This window comes from Anguilla rostrata, chromosome 14 (assembly GCF_018555375.3).
Source record: "Anguilla rostrata isolate EN2019 chromosome 14, ASM1855537v3, whole genome shotgun sequence".
Taxonomy (NCBI): Eukaryota; Metazoa; Chordata; class Actinopteri; order Anguilliformes; family Anguillidae; genus Anguilla; species Anguilla rostrata.
Genome location: NC_057946.1, coordinates 17715542 through 17737360, shown reverse-complemented (window position 1 = coordinate 17737360; position 21819 = coordinate 17715542). Strand labels below are relative to the sequence as shown.

The following is a 21819-nucleotide window of genomic DNA, read 5'->3' as shown; positions in this document are numbered from 1 at the left end:
AGGTAGAATGACTGAACTGTGTTAAAATACACAAAAATGATGGGACACAGGATAATGGAGGCAGAGGAAATTGAGTGCTGAGATATTTCCAGCTTCCTCCTGCCTCCTCCGTGCAGAAAATTGGACTGTTTTCAAAGGTTGCTATGACACTGCACAAACTGAAGGGGTGGCTTTAACTGGCACCACTAATGAAACTTGGACCAGGTAATTGCAGGTGAGAGCTCTTCTGTCTTGCTCTCTCTCTGATGTTCTCCATTGTTGTAAATAGCTTTTTCCAAGGCTGTATCTGAGCTGTTCTGTTTCAGTGCCATTGCTTTTTTTGGTATTGTCCTCTTTTTAGGCTAGGAATTATGCTCCCTGTCCCATTCCCCTTGGACACTGTGGAGGTCACACAGTCACCTGAAAAAAAGATGTTGTCTGAACTTGCATGTATAGGCTGTTTAAATTGTACGTATGCGTTTGAATGATATATGTTTACCAGTGATTTGAGTGACTAAGAATATTCTAGTGTGAAAGCTAATATAAACTATGGTTTAGGTAAGAGAGAAGGGATACAGATATGCCTATTAAAGACATTTTACATATATAAAGATGATATTTAAGGAAGCTGTTAACTGTACAACTGCAACCTGGATAAACCCTAATGGTGTAAATTTATAAAATATCCCATAGGGACACTGAAACTCCAGTGTTTAGCGAAAGTGTTCCCCAGGGTACTTTATAGTTGATTACTTAACAAGGAATTCAGCTCTGCAGTAGTGCCAAAATCCATACGAAAACACAGAATGTCTCAGTTATTAAAAAAGGTCTAATGGCCTGTCATTGGCTGCTTCCCCTGTTATAGAAAAGCAAGCAGAAAAGTACTTGAATTTTTGGTAAGTTTAACAGGAATTACAGCTTTATATCAGTGTTTCAGGAGGATGCATATCAAACACCTTAATGTTTGCTGAAGCATACACATAAAGTATAAATGCAGATATTCACCCTGTTTCCCATTCCTCCTTTGTATGAAAGGATGTTGTTGTTTTATTTATTTTTAGTTTTTCTTTATTTCCTATGAGCACTGGTGCCCATCTTATCAAAGAGAAGGAATTAATAATAAGCTTTATTCTTGGCACCGCAGAGGACTGATATCAGTACAAAGCCAGTAAGACAATAATATTTGAACTCACAGATTGAAAGAAATATTATCCTGGCCAGTATATGTAATTTCTACTATTGAAGGTGTCAGAAGGGAATGGACTTTGGCTTACAACTGCCAAAGACAGGACGTACCTATTATTTAATTATGAGTTGTACCTGTATTGTTCTCCCTCACACTTTGCATTTTTGTTTAATTTCTAGAATGTGACCTCTTGTTGGAGAAGAAAATAATGACTGCAAGTGTCAATTATGCATGAAAGTCTGAGTGCACAGTAGTACCATAACACATCTCAACAAGTAATAATATGGCTGTTTGCTTTTTTTTTTTGTATGTACTTTCAAAAAGGATTCCATACATTCTGTTCTGTGGAGCTGTTAGATAGAGTTGTCCTTTCCATATGGATATAGTCCAGCAGAACACGATACCAGTGTTTTATGTATGTATTAGATTTATGTTTCTAGTTTTGTCAAAAGCATTTCTTTCGGGCCGTCTGGGTAGTGTAGAGGTATAAGCACTCGCCTACCACCGCAGAGACTCGGGTTCAATCCCCGGCAGCGGTACTTCCGGCTTGGTCAGACGTTCCTACGAACACAATTGGCAGTGTGAGGGTATGAGTCCTTTCTTTCAGAAAAGTATGAGCTTAATTGAATGGGGTGGGAGGTTAAGGTTTCCCAGGTCACCAAGGAGGGAGAGTGTTGGGAAGGGGGGTGCAGTGGCACATGACCTTACAGAAACTGGTGGCCAATGCCTGAGTGAGGGACTATCAGTGTCAGAATGTGATGTGGAGCAGTGCTGACGTTTGGGAATTGGCATCTCCCATCAGGTTAAGCCATATCTGGGTATAGTGGACAGTACTTTAAAGTGGTTAAATTGTAGTCTTGTAATGAATGTGAAGGAAAATAATTTTCCATTTAATTGAGCCCACCTTCATATTAGGATCCCTACAGTAGTTTTCTGTACGGAGAGACGAGGGTCTGTTGTATGTTTTGTGTCCTTGTGATATTTCAAGTAGATGGTAGTATAGCAGAGGGATAAGGATATAAATAGGAATTCCATACAGGAATAGGTATAGAGTTTGCCATTTTGTCAGAGGGGCTACGTGGACAGAGCCCAACCAAGCAGTGAGACGGGCCTTGTGCCGTCCAGGTGACTGAAACGGCGAGCGGCCCGCCAACTGTGAGAGGCTCTGTGCGCAGGGGAGGGATCCAGTTGCAGGGACCTGAATCGGGGCTCTGTTGGGCCCCTATCTCCAGAGCTGCTAAATTACTGTCACTGTGTTTGTTGAGGGCGGGTCCACAGCAGCTTTATTTGGCGGAGGACTTTTGCAGCGCACGACCGGGCCAGTGTACGCCACCGTGAGTCAGGTGCAGTAGCCCAGGTGGGAGAGAAGGTCACCGTACGAAATTATGAGGCCTGAGCTTGATACGCCGATCAACGTCACACATGTGCATGCGTTTCCCTACAAAACACAAAAACACAGACACTATACCAGCAACAAGGCTGCCATGTCCTAGATTCCCAGAGGATTGGCTATTAACTTCCTGGACTTTAGACTGTCTGATTAAGTTTTCTGACATGATAGAAATATAGAGCGACATAAACCTCCTTGTAATGAGACTGAGCAGGGCTCAAGTAGCCAAACATCTCTGCTCAGGTCCTGAGAAGCTGAAACAGAAATAAAACTCTCACACCAGTCAATTCAGGTTTGTGTTTATAGCTCAAATGCTATTCAGATGGCTCGAGATCCATTATTGCAGCTAATTCTAAGGGGCTAACTGCTGGTAGTAGTAGCTTGTGCTTGTTGGTTCTTGGTAGTTAAATTGCACTAGTGCTTTGGTGATCCTTACTCACTAGTGTGGGAATGTTGTTAGCTAGGTCTGGCGCTATTGCTCTTATTAATCAGGTGAATGGTGATGTTTTTAAAGAACATTAGAATGTTTGTTTTTGTTGACAGGAGCAGTCCATACTTGCTTGTCATTTTTGGTATTGAATGTCCCTCTGCCTCTAGAAGAAATCCTGCTAAGTCATTCCATAAATTAGTTATTATGTGTTTAAAATGTATTCATGATATAAATTAATGGTATTTGTGAATCGTGTATCACTGCATGAAAAACAATCCATGGAATTCTTGTCCCCTTCAGCTGCATTTATAAACATCATTCCTTCCATTCAGAAATAAAGAACACAGTGGAAACAATAAAGTATTTTTACAATATCAACCCATTTGTCAGTTCTGAATATGCTGACATTTTCTTTTTTAGTTATTCCAAACATCCAAGGTTGCATTTCCAGTCTCATTCAAAAATGGTTCTGTTAAATGTTTGATTGAGATTAGACCAGCCCAACTGCCTCTTAACCACCCACGTCATCAAACAGCACGCAGCTTGAGCCTACAACGGCACACACACTGTCTATGTGGTCTATGCAAAGTCCATGCATGAATCTTAACTTCATACCCATGACAAATAAAGAGCCTGGGGTTACCTGATGTCATATTATCATGGAAAGCACCCTGCTTATCGTACTCTGCGTCACAGAGTGGACTCTAGAAAATGTTTTGTAAATGATGACAAAAATTATAATGCTTGAGAGATTTATACAGATACAGAGGAAATTGGTTTGGTGATTGGCTATGTGAAATTTATACTGTAGTCGTCTGTACTGGACAGCAGACTGCAATCCCAATACTGTGCATTGTTGTAGTCCCACCCACCCACCCTTATGTGGTTAATCAGTGCGTACTGTAACTGATGGTGCTATATTCACACAGATCTTTGTGTCCTTAAAACTCTGAAATAATTCTGCAATGGTAGGTTGCAATGGATTGAAACTTATTTTTTCAAATACTCATTGCTGCCTGCTTCATTTTTATAGAGACCTTGAAGTATTTTTATCTTGTTTTACATCTGCCTCAGTTATTGATGGTTGATTTGATTCCCCTCCCACTGTTATGTCAGTTGAACACATTGGATGTTAAATTTTATATTTGATTCCTGCATCCTGTGTCCACAAAATGCCTTCCTGGATACATACTATAGAGCAAGTGAGAAGGCTCCCAAAAACTATCCTGGCAAAGATGTGTGATCTCCAGGGTCTGAAAACGAAAAGCTCAGCATGTTTGCACACACAGGTTTATAGCTGAGGACCCGAGGAATACAGCCCACTGTTGATCTAGGGGTGTATGAATGCCAAATGATCAGGTGCAATGTTTTTATCTGCAATGAGTTACAGTTGTTGAGCAAACAAAATCTTGTATATTGGTCATGAGCTTTTTCCAGGAGGAAGTTTCAGCGTCACATTTTTTATAACAATGGGCCTTTTTCTTACACTGAAACAATCTGTGGTTAAACTATATTAATTTCAGATAGTTCATTTTCCTTTCTTGAGGGACTTTCAAGAGGAATAACCTCTTAATTCTCAGCAAAGGAAAAACACACCCATTACATACAGACATCTAGATAAAAGCGATGAAAGCGTCACACCCTGATTTAGATTATGAGTACTTTAGAACCGGCAAGGTTGAAGTTTGATTGCAACATTATTATATGAATTAGAGCACACGTAATTCCTATGATAAAGCTCATCACAAGGAAGGTCTTAAGACAGACTTTTTAAGACATGCTGCTGTTATTGCCCGTGGTATATCTGTCCCTTGCCTGTGACATTTAAACATGTTCAGATCATTTCAAAAGCTACTTCTCAATGTCACAGTGTCCAGAGACAGTGTGCCACAGACAGCACAACTTCAGTTGCCATTCATTAAAAAGCCTGACTAGAGACCTTCTGAGCAATAAGACAACCAAGCCAAACACAATTTTATAAATTACACTTTGCTACTGTGGCGTGTTTATCTGTACATATCAGACTCTTAGATGATTTACAAAAACGATACACCCCTTCTGCCTTATTATGTTATTACAGGAGTATGCTGGTGCCATTATGGCCCAACATGGCGGCAGTTCAGCCTTGTGCCACCCATGAACATGCCTGTGGTGAGAGAAAGCTCACATTGGGTCCTGATCATACAGTACAGAGCTCTTTTTATACTTTAATGGGCTCTCTATCGTCCATGAACCTCTAGTGAAAATAACAACAAGGAAAATAAACAACTGGGTGTAGCTACTGCGCAAACACAACCAGGAAAAAAGGGTTCCTACGTGCAATCCTACAGTAAATTTAAAGCAGAGGAGAGACATACCACTGCCTGACATTATTTATGGTGGGTACAAAAACATACATTGTGTTTTTGGGACATAACTCCAGGCTAATTAAAGCTCTACAATATCTAATCATTAACAATCTAATACAGAAGGAAGTGTTGGTCAAGGAGAACACAAACCTTCAATCTGTATATTCTATGTGAGGAGTGTATTTTCCCGATACTGTCTGGTAGGACCAGTTCCTGTATGTTCCCCGTTTATCAGAATGTGTTGGCTGTCTTTGCTGGAACTCCTTAAATGATCTTTGACAGAGATTTTCTATAGTACAATTCCAAATCCAGTGTACTTGAACCATTCCCTGACCTGATCTACTGGCTGGCAGTCCAGGTTGGTTCTATTTCTGTTGTTGGAAATATTGCCCATGTGTTTTTGTTATAATTCACTTGGTTTATCTGCTTGGAAATAAAAACACTATCAAATGCAACCTTACAGCATATGTTATAATGTACACTCAGGCTAGCCAGCAAAGTCATCAGTGAGGATGTAGCTTACCTCCTTCTCTGATTTATTGCACACATGGAAGCAAACAGCATTCCATTACTAACCATAAAATCCTTCTTTGTACAAGAGAACCCAAAGGAGACCTCAGCAATCCACGGAGTCTGGAATAATGACTAGTAGACCTACAGTATATATCAATCATAATTTATATTATATGTATTTTCACAATTATTTCCTGTTAGAAATACATGTATTCATGCATTTATTTATAAGAATATTATTGTGAATGTTTCCAGAGAGTAGATAAAGGCATGAAGCAAAAAAAAAAAAAAAAAATGTACAGCACTCATTACTATCAAGCGCTCTACAAAACACGATGTGGTAGAGTATAACAACCTCTTCTCTGTGTAATTCTCACTGCACTTTATACAGCAGAGGTTTGTGTAGTGACAGCTGTTACTACTGGAGACCTACATGATGCGGCAGCCTTAGAGGTGTGGCCTGCCGGCCTTGCTTTAATTACTGCCTCCCTTCAGATGTGTTTGATCTGGGTTGGCTGGCTTCTTAAAGAGCTTATTTCTGGAGAGACGGGATAAAGTGTACATTGTGACCAGTGTGAATGACCATAATTAAACCGCTATTGGTGGCAGCATGCGAGGCTGAGCTGTAATTTCAAGAGGAAAATAAAGTGCATCTAAAATATATGGGAGGGACACGAGGCCCAGCCCTTAAACACAAGGGACTGCAAGAAGAGACTGTTAATGGATGGCAGCGCTAATTAGCTGCACTCTGCCACGGACTCCCTGCCAACGCTTCACAGGATGAGAAAGATTACCCAGAATAAAACAGCGCTAGTTATGAAAACAATCAGGTGACATACATTATCTCAGGTGTTTCCTGGGTTTGGGCTTATTTACTGATACAGTTTTAATCTGATAACTTCAGGTAAGAAACATTTTTGCATGAATAAGCTCTATTTTGTTCTTTCACTGGACATTATTAATATCTATGAGGCCCTTTCATAGTGTAAAACTGACTGAAAGGGCATTAAAAACAATACAGGTCTAATTCATAATCTAGGAACTACATGATGAGAAATATTGTATATGTGTGGAGTTTATATGCATGTACAGGTTGGACTTGCAGTAGGTGATAAATCCACTGGCATGAATTAACTGGAAGCGTCCTCACTCAATCTTATCCTCATAGATTATCATCCCATCCATGGATGAAATGCTCACCTTTCATGTTACAATTCTCTGTTAACATTTGTATAACCCCTCACCCTGGAACAGTGTTAACTGAGGTGCTGTGGAAGGTGGCCACACCTGCACCAACCCCATTAACCTTTACTGAGGTCACCGCACTGTCCAGACCAGGACTACTAAGGTTTTCTCCTCTTTTCCATCACTTAGACTTGTAATTATAATTTTGACATCTGTTTGAGCTTCTGCAAACACGTCACCAAAGATGTGGAATGTCTGGCTGTTGTGTTTTGCTGTTTTGGGTATGTGTAGACATGTGGTTCTCAGTTACGATAGACTGTCTTTTGAATACATCGGAGACCTTAGGCTTTCCACAACAGCATCAGCCCTCATCAACATTACTACTGTCACTGTGACACACAGTGGCACACTGAAGCAGTGTTTGTGCTAGTGGGGACTAGGTGACCTTTTAAACAAAAGGGTGGAGTCAAAACATTATTTAAAGTGGCACACAAGCTCTGTCATGTCAAGTCATTTCAACTGCAATGAAGTTTGACAACAGGTTATAGTAGACCTTTTTTATTAAATGTAATCGCAATGGCCCTGATATAACACCATGATGAAGGAAAGTATAATTTGTACAACAGAGTAAGTATAAAGAGTATATAGCTGTGTTTGAACTTTTCAAAGGCACACTTAGTGGCATTATTACTTTATTACATTTTTTAAATTAAATATGTTGAGTTTGTTCCTAATGTCAGGGTTACAGTTATAATAATTTCTCAATCCGTAGTTACCTGGCTCTTAGGAAACCTTACCTCGAATGACTCTATATACGCCAATGACAAGAGACTAATGACAAATGATTCTTATACTTATCTGTTAGCACAATACCACGTGACTATTTCCAACCAGTTATAAATACTTATTATATCTAGGGGCATTTCCACGAATAGGGGAATTTATTTATTTATTTATTTATTTATTTATTTATTTATTTATTTATTTATTTGTTTTGCCGTTGTACTTTAAAAAGCATGGTCTTATTTTAACTGTAAAGCATTCATATGACGTCTGAATGTCAATAAAGACTAATTTTAACACTGTCAAGAACACGTTAATCTCATGGAAGACAATGCCAGACATTGGAGACGTCTATTAAAATAGGTCTATCCGCGTTCTGTCTGTAGCGGTGAAGCTTCTTCAAAAATGCCGCTCCCGGTTTTAAATGGGATGTATGCTTAACACTAATAGTGAGTCCGTCAGAAAGTTACTGTATGACTGTGCGCTGGTGGTTATGCCCTGCCCCCTAGTTGCTTATTAGGACCACAGTTTGATGTAACCCGACACCTGGCGTTGCGGAGCCTATGCCCCAGTCACCCACTGAAAAACTATTTAAAAGCGAAAAGGATGAGCCCTCCGCTTCCAACTCGAGACTTCTAATTCCAAACCCCCCACCAACCAATCTTTCTACAATCAAACGTCCCAAATCCGGATTGGCATAAATGAATAAATTACAGGCGAAAATAAGAAGAAAAACACTCGTGGAAACTTCCTGCCAAACTCTTCTTCAAAATATAGGGATTTATGTTGGGCTTTCTAGGCAAATCTATAGGAGAACTTCCTTCTGGACCATTGTTACAAGCTTATCCAATGCATAAGAAGGCAGTTGGTGCTTTCTACCCCTTAGCTAAGGAGTCACGCTGTGATTAAAGGATCAGGTTTTTGACTGCCGGGACAAATGAATACAAATGAATTTAGGGATCCGAAGGAGAGATTGCAGAACCTCTCAACTCGTCACAAAGTAAGTCTTGCTTTGCGTCGGCTAACGATGCTTTGTGATATGGAGTCGGAGAGAGATGTGTCAGACTCAAATGTTTTAGGGATGTTTTATGTCACTGAAATTATCCCACGTCCAGTGAAGAGACATGTAGCTCTTAATATTTGCATTTACTAAGTCAACAGCATGAATGACCGATGGAATTGGGCTATTTTATATAGCAGCCGGCGTTTTACATGCCCATCTACCTACCTTGAGTTTGGCACAGGTGTAGTGAACCGATGCACGCGTGACAGTGATGGGTTCCAGGTTTTGATATAGAGCCATGATTCGTACAGGCTTGCCACGGTTGTTGGCTATATGCACTTTCTTTAATATGAATTGTCCACTTGAAAACATGCTTTGTATCAGTGTTAAACCCAACTCAGATCCGTTGCAAATATATTTCAGTTAAAAACAGCTGAGGGCGACAGAGAGAAGTGCTTCCCGTGTCCCTATCCCCCACTTCTTGGCGAAAGGAGAAATCATTTCAGTGCTGAATATTGAGCTTCAAGCTATGCGTCTGTGGAATACACTGCGCTCGCCATAACGGTTTACTCATACATTTCAGGACGCAGTGCCTGGACATCTGCGAGTTGTAACCTCGGTGCGGATAGCTCAGTCACAGATGGAGCTCCATGCTATATTTCCAACACATCTCCACAGAGCAGAACACAATACGCGAAATAAACGCGACTTCTGTTGAGCAACTTTTCTATAGTATTTTGTCGTTGTCAACAATTGTAGGAACCAGCTGGAATGGAAAGAAAACGTGTAGTTTGGTCAAGGCTGGACTGTAGTAAAAATCACAAGAAAGAATGAAGTAACAGCGATGGAGCCGGATAATGCCCCGGACTCCAAACTGAAACCAGCTGGAGTCGGGGGGTGAGTAGAAACTACAAGAGCTGTATCTTCATGCTCAGTTTAATCGATAGGGGAGTTACTACCGAGTAAGTTTTTAGCCTATAGTTGCAGACGTGTTGCGCTGTTACACTGATGTTTTAGCGGGATGCCACATTCTTTTTTCATGGCAATTTGCGTTTATGCAATGCTTTCATATGCTTAAAGGAAAAGGCGCCACTATGTTGGCTAATGAAGTAAAGGGAAACGGTAGTATGCTATCAGAAATCCGAATGAATGAGTGCAGGAAGAAACTGACTGTATATTGTGCTGGAACTTTGGACAAACCTCGTTTATATTACCTACTGGAATTTTATCAAAGAAATTAGCCTATATGCACCGTATTAGCTCGCTATAGGTAAGGGCTTTGGCATCCTTCAGAGCCATGGACAAGATGAGGCGGAAATTATTTGCACGACTATGCTTACGCCTTACACCAAATTTATAAATGCTTTCTCTGTCACCCGTTTCATAATGTAAACTTTATTATCCCCTCCCCCATCAAAAATTGAAGTAGGGGAGTTACTAATGGTTTTGTAATTTAGCGACAGTCCCAGACATTAATGCTGTCAAATACGGTAAAGTTAGTGTGGCAGAGCGGTTACTAAATGTATAATTCACATATTAAAATTGTGAGAACTGAACTAAAATATAATCTTTGGCATTTTTTTTCTACATGGAGACTTCCTGTTGAATTCCGGTCGTAGCGCAGTTAGCACAGTTACCACAGTAGCCCAGGATGATTTTTTCACTCCAAGAAAAGCTTACTGCTGACTTGCTATGTGGCAAGAAATCCTTTTCCGCGAAACGTTCTCAAGGCAGTTCTGCATGTTTAACTTAACTGAGGAGTGTCGAGAACTGTTCTCTCATATTTTTAAGAATCATTGACAATATGTCGCCTAACTCGTTGGCATTCTAACACTATTTTTTATACAATGCCAGTTATATTTAATAACATGCAAATTTGTTCAAATACAACTGAAATGTAAAACATGCATGGACTTAAGGAAAGCCTCGTTGCTTTTGATCTCTGCATAAGTTGCGAAAATTGTAAAACGTATTTATTGCATTCAGATCAAATGTCCAGTTATATTGACGGTTTATACAGACTGGATATGTAAAATGTTTGCTGAATAAACGACATTTGACGATAACCTAATTTCAAGGTTGTGGACGTTATCTACCATAATTAAAATTTAGATGCCAGAAGGTGTGTTTTGGAAATGCATTCATATCGCTGTCACAATGACGTGAAGTCTAATGTATTATCATTATGCATATTATATATATAGTGAAAGTTTTGCCGTGTTGCCTTATCTTACGGTTTCTGCTGCCTGTCTGTAACCCGATCTTCTGCTAGACCGGACTGTGTCCGCATGGTGTCGCTCTACTTGCCTGCCTTTGGCAGTGGGGGCCGCGTTTTGCGCGGCTATTCGTCAGCTTGAATTGAACTGTTATGACAATAACTGTAGCAGAACTAGGAGAAACATGTGCAGCGCTCCAGTATTGCATAGCTCTTGTAAGGACGTGTCTGCTAATGCTTTGTCTTTTGTCAGTGCTTGTTTTAATATCAGAATAATATATACAATACAGTAAATCTATTATTAAAATTGTTCTGCCATGCAGGTTAGCACTGTATATGAAGTATTTTGTCTTTAATCTGGTAACAGAGGAATAATGTCCTCAGATTTAGAAGTGATTGTACATTCAGCAAAGCAGTCAGAGGAAGACCACCTGAACTGAGGGGAAGCGGGTGGGGTGTACTGGCACCACTCAGCATTTTTAAACAGGAATCATGCTGCGTCTCCACTCAATGTCCCTGTGTCTGAATGGCAGGGATTTTCCACTGCACCAACTAGGCTGTGGTGAGTCGCAGGTGGGGCCGAGAAGGGTGTGCACACACGTATACACATACACATGCAAGCGCTGCTGGAGAGTCCCTAGCATCTCACTGATCTCATCCATCTGTTAGTGATGGAAAAGAAAACCGGGGATGCACCCTGTGAGCTGGATTGCACTTTTTCCCCTCTGGTCTCTGTTCATCTGTTCCTCTTTTCCTATAGCTGCGCTGTGCCTGCGCATTGGCTTGCTGTATGCTTTCGTGCAGCCCTCCAACTAAGTCACTGATGAGCAGGAGTAGTTTGAGGTCACTGAGGGATGTTTTTAGTTTCTCTGGGAGGCCAATAAGCAGGGTTTCCCCCAAAGGTGAACGTGTATGGAAGTAATTGGGATCAGCAAATAAAATAAGCAAGCTGGAGAAACAGAGGAGAGTTTTAAGATGTTCCCTGAAATACTGTTCAGATTAGTCAAGCATATGAGACACATCCTTGTTTCCTTAGCAGACAGCTGGTTGTTTGAGCCTGGGTTGTACACAGCACCAGGATGGGTTCAGCTGTCACAGACGTGAGACATGCATGGCTCCTCTGAGCCGCGTACAAATCTGGCAGGAAAAAATCTGCTTCCTGTTGCGCCTCGCCTCTCGTATGCCAGTGCACACTCAGCAGGAACGGGAGTCCTCGTGTGAGCGAACTCGACCGCAGCGGGATGCAGCTGAAACCCGCCCATGCCGCCGTCGAGAAGGTCTGTTTCTGCTGTCAGGGCATGAACGAGGCAAGTGAGGGAACCGATGCCCGAGCGCATGTCACAGAATCACTTTGAACAACCTGAGTAGATTGGGAAACCAGCTGATGGATCTTCCTGCACACCCCGCCTTCCGCTGGGCTGTGAGGGCCTGGGGTCACCCCGCTGGGGCACCATTGTTTTTGTGGCCTGTCAATGCTTGGGGTTCCCCTCCCCTTGCCTGGCCTCTGGAGAGCTGAGGGCCACAGAGAAGCCCGTGGGGTCAGAGGTCACAGGAAGGTGATGTAGCATCCTAAACTCAGATTGTCAGGATTCTCAGACCGATGTGTCATGCTATCAGCACACTATCCTAAGGCATCAGAGGGCATCAGCCTTTTCCTGTTCACAAAATGAATGGACTTAAAAATGCATTTAAACTTGTACATTTTAACAGAGCAGGTTTTTGTGAAAATAAAAGCATCCAACCTCCCATTTTTTTGTAAAATATTAAAGCAGACTGTACTGTAAGTGTGTCTTGGATGTTAAACTTTTGGATCGCGTGTTTACTGTTATATTAGAGGATGACTGAGGAGGTATGTTTAGCTCTGAAGGTGTGGTTATAATGCATAAACTGGTAATTAACTTTCAGAAGGCATGAAAGTAGAAAAACCAAGTAAACCACAATTAGATCTCAAACTTCAGTTCTTGAAGCTTGAGAATTGCGTTACATTTTTCACAGATTCCACTATCAAATGATCAGAAATATTGGAATTTACTGACAAATACAGATTGTGTATCACCGCAATGTACACAACAACTTGAACTCATACCTTTATCTAATATGAAATCACATGTGATATATATGTGATGAGATCACAAAACATATGTGATGAGGTCACAAAAGGCTGTGCTCAAGTAATCTGTCACAATCAAGTACCATTTCTTCCTTGGACAGTTTTTCTTAAAGGGCACCCTGGGAAGTTCCCTGGAGGTTTCCTATTATTATGATTTAACATGTATGTGTAATGGGGTGTTTATATTAATCTCAGTGTTCTGGTGGAAAATATGAGTAATAATTCTAAAAAACTCCAGGTTTTTCACAGTACCAACTAGTTTGCAGTTTGTGTAGGATCATTGAAACGCCCCCCACAGGTGCTTCAGTGGAGCAATCAGCATTTGTAACTCTGGATTGTGTTTGAGTGACTAAGAGTGATGAGAAATGGGTGGAGGCCATTCAGTGACCACAAATGGCTCACCAGTCTGCAGGAGAAGAAGTGGCATTGTACTCACACATAGGAGCTCAGAATAACTGACGGGTCTGCTATCCGGATGATTGCGGTGAGAGTGCTGAGCAGCCAGACGCAGTATGCACAACGCACATTTCCTGCTGCTAATCATCCAGGTGACAAGCGTGTCTGGGAGTTGCGGGGATCTGCCCCAGCTTTGTTGTCTGACCTCTGCCTTTTGGGTGGCGTCCCAGCTGTTTTACAGATTTCCTCCACAACCTGCGTGTGCTCTAACAACAAATGCAGCAGCCTCCCTTGTCTCCATTAAATCTAGCGTTCTGACTGTTCCCCTGAGTGCAAGACCTACAGTATCACGCACATCCCTGTAGTTTACACACAGCTGTCATCTGAAATTGTGTTTATGTGAGCGTGAATATTGGCAGGGTCTTACTTAGGCCTATGTTCCATGGATAGGTCTGATAAATGTTATGTTGCTTTTTTAACAGTCATCTCCTTTCTTCCCTGCAGGAGAGCTTTAATTCTCTGTACTGTTTTATACTGTACTTGTTACCTGGGGCTTGCACAAGTACACTCTGAAGGTAAGACATTCTTTATTCTGGAATTCATTTAATGTGTATTCGTAAATGTGTCATGATCGCTATTCATGCATTATGCAGTCATTTTTTCTCCAATATGTAGATGTGATTAATGAAATGATGCTGACAGTCATGAAAAAAAAATTGTGACATACAGTAATCCACATGCAAAAGCACAATTGCCAACAAACACCCCTCATCAATGCACCATATGCAAGTTGTATATATATTTTCAAAGTACTCCTGTCTCGCTGTCAAATTGATTATGCATGTGTGTAGTAAGCCAGGATGTCTACACTAAAAGAACTGAAACATCATTAGCACAAGCAAATAGGCCATACCTCCATACCTTTGTGACTGTTTAAAATTTGGAGCAATGTGTTCTCATAGAGAAGCAAGGACATGCACAAAAGAAGCAGAAAAATGGTTTACCCTAGAAAATTCCTGGGATTAATCTTCTTCAGAGGTGGGCTCTGAAGTCAGAGGAAGTAAATTACATTTTACCCATCTCTGCTATCTGGAGTCTTAAATCTTCCAGTGCAAAATAAATACACTCCTTTTCCAAATATATGTCATCACTGAGGGCAGGTGTTTACTTATCATGCCTCAGTTATGAGTAAACGTTTCTGGGGTGATCCATTTTGCATCTTAAGTACCGGCGCCAGGATATGACTGGGTGCTGCATGCTGTTTTCCTCCTACTGAAGGTTCGAGAATTCTGAAGCACTGTACCGCATTGTATGTGCAAATGAAGTACTCAGTTAAGGAAGATTTGGTAGTAGCTAAAGGGAAAACCCTGCTTGTCTGCCATTCTCTCCTCGGTGTTTGATTTTATTGGGTAAGGGTATTAAATTTGGACCAGTGGTAAATAAGGAATTGCACCTTCAAGTGCAATGAAAAAGAATGTTCTCAGAAGATTGCAATTACAGCATAGACTACAAAATGAGTGTAGTCTTATTTTAAAATAAACCCATTAACCTAAGCAATAATGACATTATCAATATCATACAATATTATGCAAAACATCCGCACTATATGCATTAGATTTCTTGCATAGTAGTAGCAATAATTATCAATAATTCCCAGATATAAGCAGGGTTTTGTAAATTATTCCACTTTTTGGTGAGGGAGTAGTGATGAAAGGTGCCACATTGTTTTGAAATAACATGGATCCTAAGTTCTGACTTGGATACTATGTTGGCTTACTTGGTTGAAACCAAATAGGATAATGCATAGGCAAACAAAAGTTCATCTTTCAATGGTAGGGTTAGAAAGGATTACAATGTCTGGCATGTTTTTCTTTATGTGAATGAGCTGGAAAACACAGTAAAAGACCAACTGAAAGATGCCTGTTTTGCAAGTTCTTCTCAGGCCAAAATCCCCCCCTGGTTTTTCCAGCCTGTTTCAGATGGCGCTCTCCAAGAGCCTCAGCACTGGTTTTCTGAACACCTGCTTATGTAGTGAAGCTGGTTGACCTCTGGCTTGCCTCTCTCTCAGTCTCAGTTCCCAGTAACATTCTCTGCTGAGGTGTTTGGCACCACATAATAGGCATGTGGCTCTACAATCGCTTCCAAGAGAAACACTGTCCTCTCTGAAAAGCTTGATACTAGACCCCTGAAATGCAAAGCAACTGTCCACTTTGAGTGACTACATTAAATACAGGTATGAGGGATGAGAAAAACATGCCCAGAGTAAACCTGATCAGGCTCACTGGGCTGCGGAGAACGTCACAGTTCCGTGTATCTACTGAGCATGCAAACGCATCAGAGATGTGCAGGAAATCCAGGAGCCTGCCTTAACTGGTGAATTTCTTCTGAATGAGCTGGGTCTACAGAGCACGAGCCACTGCCAGCTCCTTTGACCTGAAAGGACTTACTGTGGAACAGGTCAAGGAGTTGATTAAAAGACTACTGGGAACCTATTGTTGTGTAAAGAAGACCCAGGGAGGTCACAGCTGGACTTCCTGAAGCCTGCTAACTGTTCTGCACAGTTTGCCAAAATTATACAAAATTAATTTAGAGAAGAAACACGGGAGAATCTTATGAATCCCCTTTGCTCCTTTACTTCTGTTGTTTGCCGCAGGTTTACATTGATTAATGGCTGAACACTGTGTTAGCCAGGTCAGGCTGGTCACTGCTCATGTTTACTGTAGCCTGACACATTGAGGCAGATGAGGTCATGCCTGCACAGCTGGCTATGCCTAGAGAATTTGAGTCACATAAACCCATGCTGTGTGAGAACAGTGCCTGGGCACAGAATCTTTGAGGATTTGTCAGAAAAAAATTATTTGTATTCTTTCTGCATGCTTCTTCAAATTTGTTTGAAGCAGACTCTAAGAACTTAAAATCATAAAATTTATCAAACTTTCTACTTGATTTGTTCTTGATTGTTGTAACCAAATGTACTTCTTGAATGGATGTACACAAAAGGAAACAACAGTGGCATGTATATTCTTGCAGCTGGACTCTTAACCACTGATTTTAATGAATAGGAAGGGTCCAGTCATCCTGTCGTAATGGATTAGAGCTCCTTTTCCCCTTACTAGTTCAAAAGAGTCTGAGTCACAGATGACAACCGTCTAGAATTTTCTTTGATCCTTTTCTCATTGTGGAAGTTGCTTTTTCAGCAGATAAGTTACCTGATACAAAGTGTTCCCGATACGGAACAGTAAATCACAACTTGAGCATTAAAAACCTGAACAAAATGTAAAATATAAATTAATTAATTAATATTTTTGTGTAACTAGTTACACAATAGCAAGGAATTAAATATGTGTACTATACAATATTGGGCCAGGAACAGGGATTGCAGTCTGACACAAATACTCAGTAACAGAAGTCCACAAATAGCAAGGGTCTCTAGTATTCTTTTCAGCTTTGAGCAACTCGCATTTGCTTTATGTTATTTCCATAATGGCCTTTAACTGTTGAACCACAATGGTCAGTTGGAAAGGATTAACCATTTTAGCTGTTCTTACTCAACCTGGTACAAATAGCTCTGCAGCTGATCCAGAGGGTTTGAAGTCCTCACTCTACAGTACCCAAGGCAGGCTAGTATGAAGCTCTCTGAATCCCACTGATTACAACCTGACCTGCTACCTATATAGCCTTCTCTCATTTCAGTAACCACCCCAAATTGGTTTTGTTGATGTCTGACTGCTGGTTTTAGGCATGATAAACAGTGTTGAAGTACTTGTCATGTGAGGCATAGCTTGCTGACTGTTTACTGTAAGAATATACATTTATATATATATATATATATATATATATATATTCTGTATTTGATAATATCTTGAGTTTTGGTATATACATTAGATGATGAACAGTGTCTTTCATATTGTTATAGTGATTACATCTGCAATCACTTGATGCCTTATTTACAAAGGCCTCAGGATCAGTCTATTGCTGACTGATGCTAGTAAACAGCTGCAGTTGCACCCAAAGTGAGATACAGAACCTGCTGCAAGGTGGGTGCACACGACAAACTCTGCAGCTACATGGCATTTAGCCACAGGGCATGTTCTACTGAGCCAGAAGGTCTCCAGCAGACTGAATGAACTGTTATTAGTGCACTTGGGGGATGATGTCACCATCTATTACTGGCCAATGAACCCTGTTTCACTGACTGATGTCATTGCTGGCTCGCTAAATGTTTGGCTGCTTCACCTACTGTATAGGGGATGTGAAAATGTATCACAGAACGGTGCTGATTGAAAAGCATTCTCAGGATTCAGTCCTTCCAGGACGTTTGCAGACTGAGAGAACTTTTCAGTCTCCACATTGGTTTAGTTACAACCCATGAATGTGGTTTCCCCCAGGCTTTCAATTTCACCTTGCCAACAGCCTGTCACATTTAGAGGAAGTCAGAGGATTTTTGTGGGTGAAAGGTATTTTCCTCTCCTTGGACTCGTTTCAGCTACTGTTCCGAGGTGTCTCCTGATGAAATTTGATGTGCATGTTCATCATTATACTACTTCACCAGGATCTGAGGGTTGAATGTAGACATTTCTGTGTGCAATAAACCCTTGTGGAAATCTGTACCTCACTGTGTACAGCGTTTTTTCCACATGTTTTATTTAGTCTCCTTTGTTCAGAGTGGCAGCTACTGATCTGGGCATGAAAGCAGTGGATGCTGAGTTTGTTTTGAACTGCATTGAATTCTTCAGTTCTCTGGCTGAAGCTCAGATTTCAATGAATAGCATAATTGAGCAGATCCCTTCTATGAAATAAGGCTTTTTAATTGTACTGGCTGCTATTTGATATGAACATTTGTGAGAAATGGTTGACTACAAGTTCTCGTAAAAGTGCTATGGCACAGTATTTTGAACTATCCCCAGGTGAAGGGTAAAACACACTCCCTTTTTCCTGGAAAAAACGTATCCAGTTCTTAGAAATTAGTCCTGTTTGTCTCATTAACAGTCTACTGAGATAGTCTTTTCCTCAGCTATTTTTTTTTGTTTCATGATGTCAGCACACACTCATCTGTTTAGTCCGTAATGCCAGACTCAGCCAAAATTTGTGGAGGAGGGGGCAGTTAGAGAACAAGCCATGTTCTCCTAAGTTCTCCAAGGTGATTTTTTACCCCAGTACTGAGCTAGAATTAGATGGACCGTTTTATGGATTCAGAACTCAGGAGACCTGCATGACCCTCACGAACATATCATGTCTTCTGTTGCCTGGCCATTCTATAGATGGGTTGTAAGACCACACTTCTGGGGTCACTTTGTCACTTTGTTACTATTCATTCCCAGATTCAGATCAAAATATAGGCACCTGGAAAACAGTTGTGATACACACTTACAAGTTTACAACTTAATGGAAACAATACATATTTGAAAGGGTATATGTATAAACTTCATATTTAGTTAGCTTATTATGCGCAGTTAATATACAGTGAGCTCTACTGTAGATTGAAAAAGGAGTTGATTTAAGAAGAACAATATGCACCCATCTTCATTAATGAGCCCTTCCTGTCTATCCCTGAATAACTATAACATTCACACTATAATAGTAAATCAAATGACAAGCTCAGTAATAATGTACTTAAGCAGTTGCTTTATATGATCGTTCATGTGATTCTGTGATTCACATTTAGTGTTGCCCCAATTTCTGCAGTTGTGTGCCAGCACTAGATCCTGTGATTCCACAGGAATTGCAGCTGTGTCTCATAGTATGACTTCACCAATTTCAAAAAAATCCCCCATGTGTTCCATGAGGGATTCACCTGGCAGATATGTGGCCTATACTTACATTAGTATAAACACATTCATGTACTGTATGCATTCTGGTCACCCAGCTGCTCCCCCCCCCCTAATACTCTCCAAGTTGAGATCCTGTAGTTTCTGACCTACATTCGGTACACATTTCCTAGGCAGAGTGTGTATAATTCAAACCTGAGTTAATCTTGACAAACAGTTTATTACAATAGAGCACTCTGCCGCTGTCTGGTTTCAATCTGAGGCCTGTGATGATGTAAGGCCTTTTGTTAGCTTTTGCACAGCTTCCAGCAGCAGGCTGCTTGCTGGGGGATTCCTTGAAGGCAGACTTCTGATATCGTCTAACCTACTTTTCAGTGAGGGAATGGAGGCAGAGCATTCCAAATCACATAAACATGGTTCAGTGATCCAGTACATCACCTATTTATTCAGCTTTTTAATGTTATAGAAACAGTCTGGCCCATTACTCCACTAGTAAATGATACAAATGGGTGACCCTTGGAGCTTTATCACGTACACGGACAGATGAAAGCATGTGCGAGGACTGTCATTGCACTGATAGCTCATTGGCTGCTGAGGTTGAATTGGAAATTATTTCATCATGTATGTGAAGAAAGTTTTTTTTTTTTAAGTTTTATTTTTGTAATGTAAATACTTTAAACATGTATTTAACTCATGTGTTTGGCTTATATAAATTAATCTGATGCACCCTCTCATACATTAAAACATATATAATATATAATTTTATAATATAATATATCATTATTAAAAACAGTCTACTATGAATTGATGAATCTGTTGATAATCCATGAATATGCAGCTGATCTAGCTGTAACCAACGTGCGGCATCTTTCTTCCTCCACAGATGTTGACATCCTCCAAAGGCTGGGCCTCACAGGAAAGAAAGCACCGGCGGTATCTGGAACCCGCTCCGTTCCTCAGGGGGTCATCCCGTTCAAGTCGGGCGTCATCTTCACCCAGCGGGCGCGACTTGAGGCGCCCGTGGGCTCTGTCATCCCCCCGGCCTTCGGAACCAACCTGGCTCTGATCCTGAGCCTGTGTTCCCACCGGGTCAACAATGCCTTCCTCTTCACGGTCGTGTCCAAGAAGAAGAAGCTGCAGCTGGGAGTGCAGTTCATCCCGGGGAAGATTATAGTCTATGTAGGGCAGAAGAAATCTGTATATTTTGACTATGATATTCATGATGGCCAGTGGCACAACCTGGCCATGGACATCCGAGGCCAAAGGGTCACTTTATTTACTTCTTGTGGGAAGCAACGTGTACATGCAGATTTGCATTTTAAAAAAGAGGAGACTCTAGATCCCGAGGGCTCTTTCCTCTTGGGCAAAATGAACCAAAATTCAGTGCAGTTTGAAGGTGCCATCTGTCAGTTTGATATTTATCCTTCTGCCAAGGCGGCTCACAACTATTGTAAGTACATTAAAAAACAGTGCAGGGAGGCCGACACTTACCGGCCCAACCTGCCACCCCTAATCCCCCTGTTGCCTAGAGATCCAAATATTACTGTCACCTTTAATACCCCACTTGCTTTAACCGAGATCACCAAAAAGGCCTTCAGCCCGAGCCTATCTCTGAGAGGTGCTGGGACCAGCATCAAGTACTTGGTCCCGACTGGCCGTCTGACGGCACACAGCTCTGCCTCTGTGCACGGGACGTTAGTGCCCCTGCACCTCGCCACCACGTCCCTGCCCCCTCAAGGTACCGCAGCACCACTCCCAGCCCGGCCCGGACTACAGCGCCCCCAATCTCGGACCCAGACCGTCACAGAACCCCTCAGGACCAGCAAGGTTTTTCCCAAATCGGCCACTCAAAAGTCTCCAAAGCCAACCCCCCACGAAGGCCCAAAAAAAACCACAGTGAGACAGGATGTCAAAAAGAAACCCAAAGCCACCAGCTCCGTTGTCACTGCTGCTACCAAGCTGACAAATAAGAAACTGGAAGTCCCGACCTCTGCCGCATCAGAGCAAGCAGCCTTCGGCCGTGGTGATTCCATCCTCTCGAAGAAGCTGCAGCCCACCCCGACCAAAAAGAAACTTGTTCCAAAAGACACCACCCCACCTTATGCCAAACCCACCCCATTTGTGCCCGTTACCCTGCCTGCCACTGACGGCTACCAAACCTATGACTTGGAACCAACGCAGTACTCTCTCTTGGCTGGACCACCAGAACTAAAGGGGGAGCCAGGACTAATGGTAAGGGCATTTCCATTCATGCCGTCATTGGGAATGAAAGCTTTTCCTATTTTCTTCATGTGTACAAGCTGATGGGTAAATATGTGTCCTTGTGTGCCCATATGTATATTCAAGTTTACGTGCATGTCTGTGTGTCTGTGGGTGTGCCTACGCATGATGAGTGTTTGGGGTAGGGGTTTGGGAGCCTTACCCACATGAATGGCTTAGAACCCAGCATGACCACAGTGTGTGGTACGCTCATGTCTTAAACTCAGTGGAGCGGTTACAGTGGACCATGTTCC

At 41.5% G+C, this 21819-nt stretch overlaps 1 protein-coding gene across 3 annotated transcripts in view; it reads left to right on the top strand.

Annotated features, from left to right (window-relative positions):
• Positions 1-8388: 8388 nt before the first annotated feature.
• Positions 8389-21819, top strand: part of col27a1b (collagen, type XXVII, alpha 1b) — a 107491-nt gene continuing 94060 nt past the window's right edge. The window contains exons 1-3 of one of the 3 annotated variants that reach the window (XR_010325473.1): positions 8389-8814; positions 14043-14113; positions 20190-21538. Coding sequence is in view for 2 of the 3 variants with exons in the window: in XM_064308676.1 (XP_064164746.1) it covers positions 8762-8814; positions 14043-14113; positions 20190-21538 (1473 nt within the window). In the remaining variant the exon portion in view is untranslated. Of the gene's footprint in view, positions 8815-9248; positions 9715-14042; positions 14114-20189; positions 21539-21819 lie in introns of those variants that run through there. The other 2 variants (XM_064308676.1, XM_064308677.1) reach the window with 2 other exon arrangements.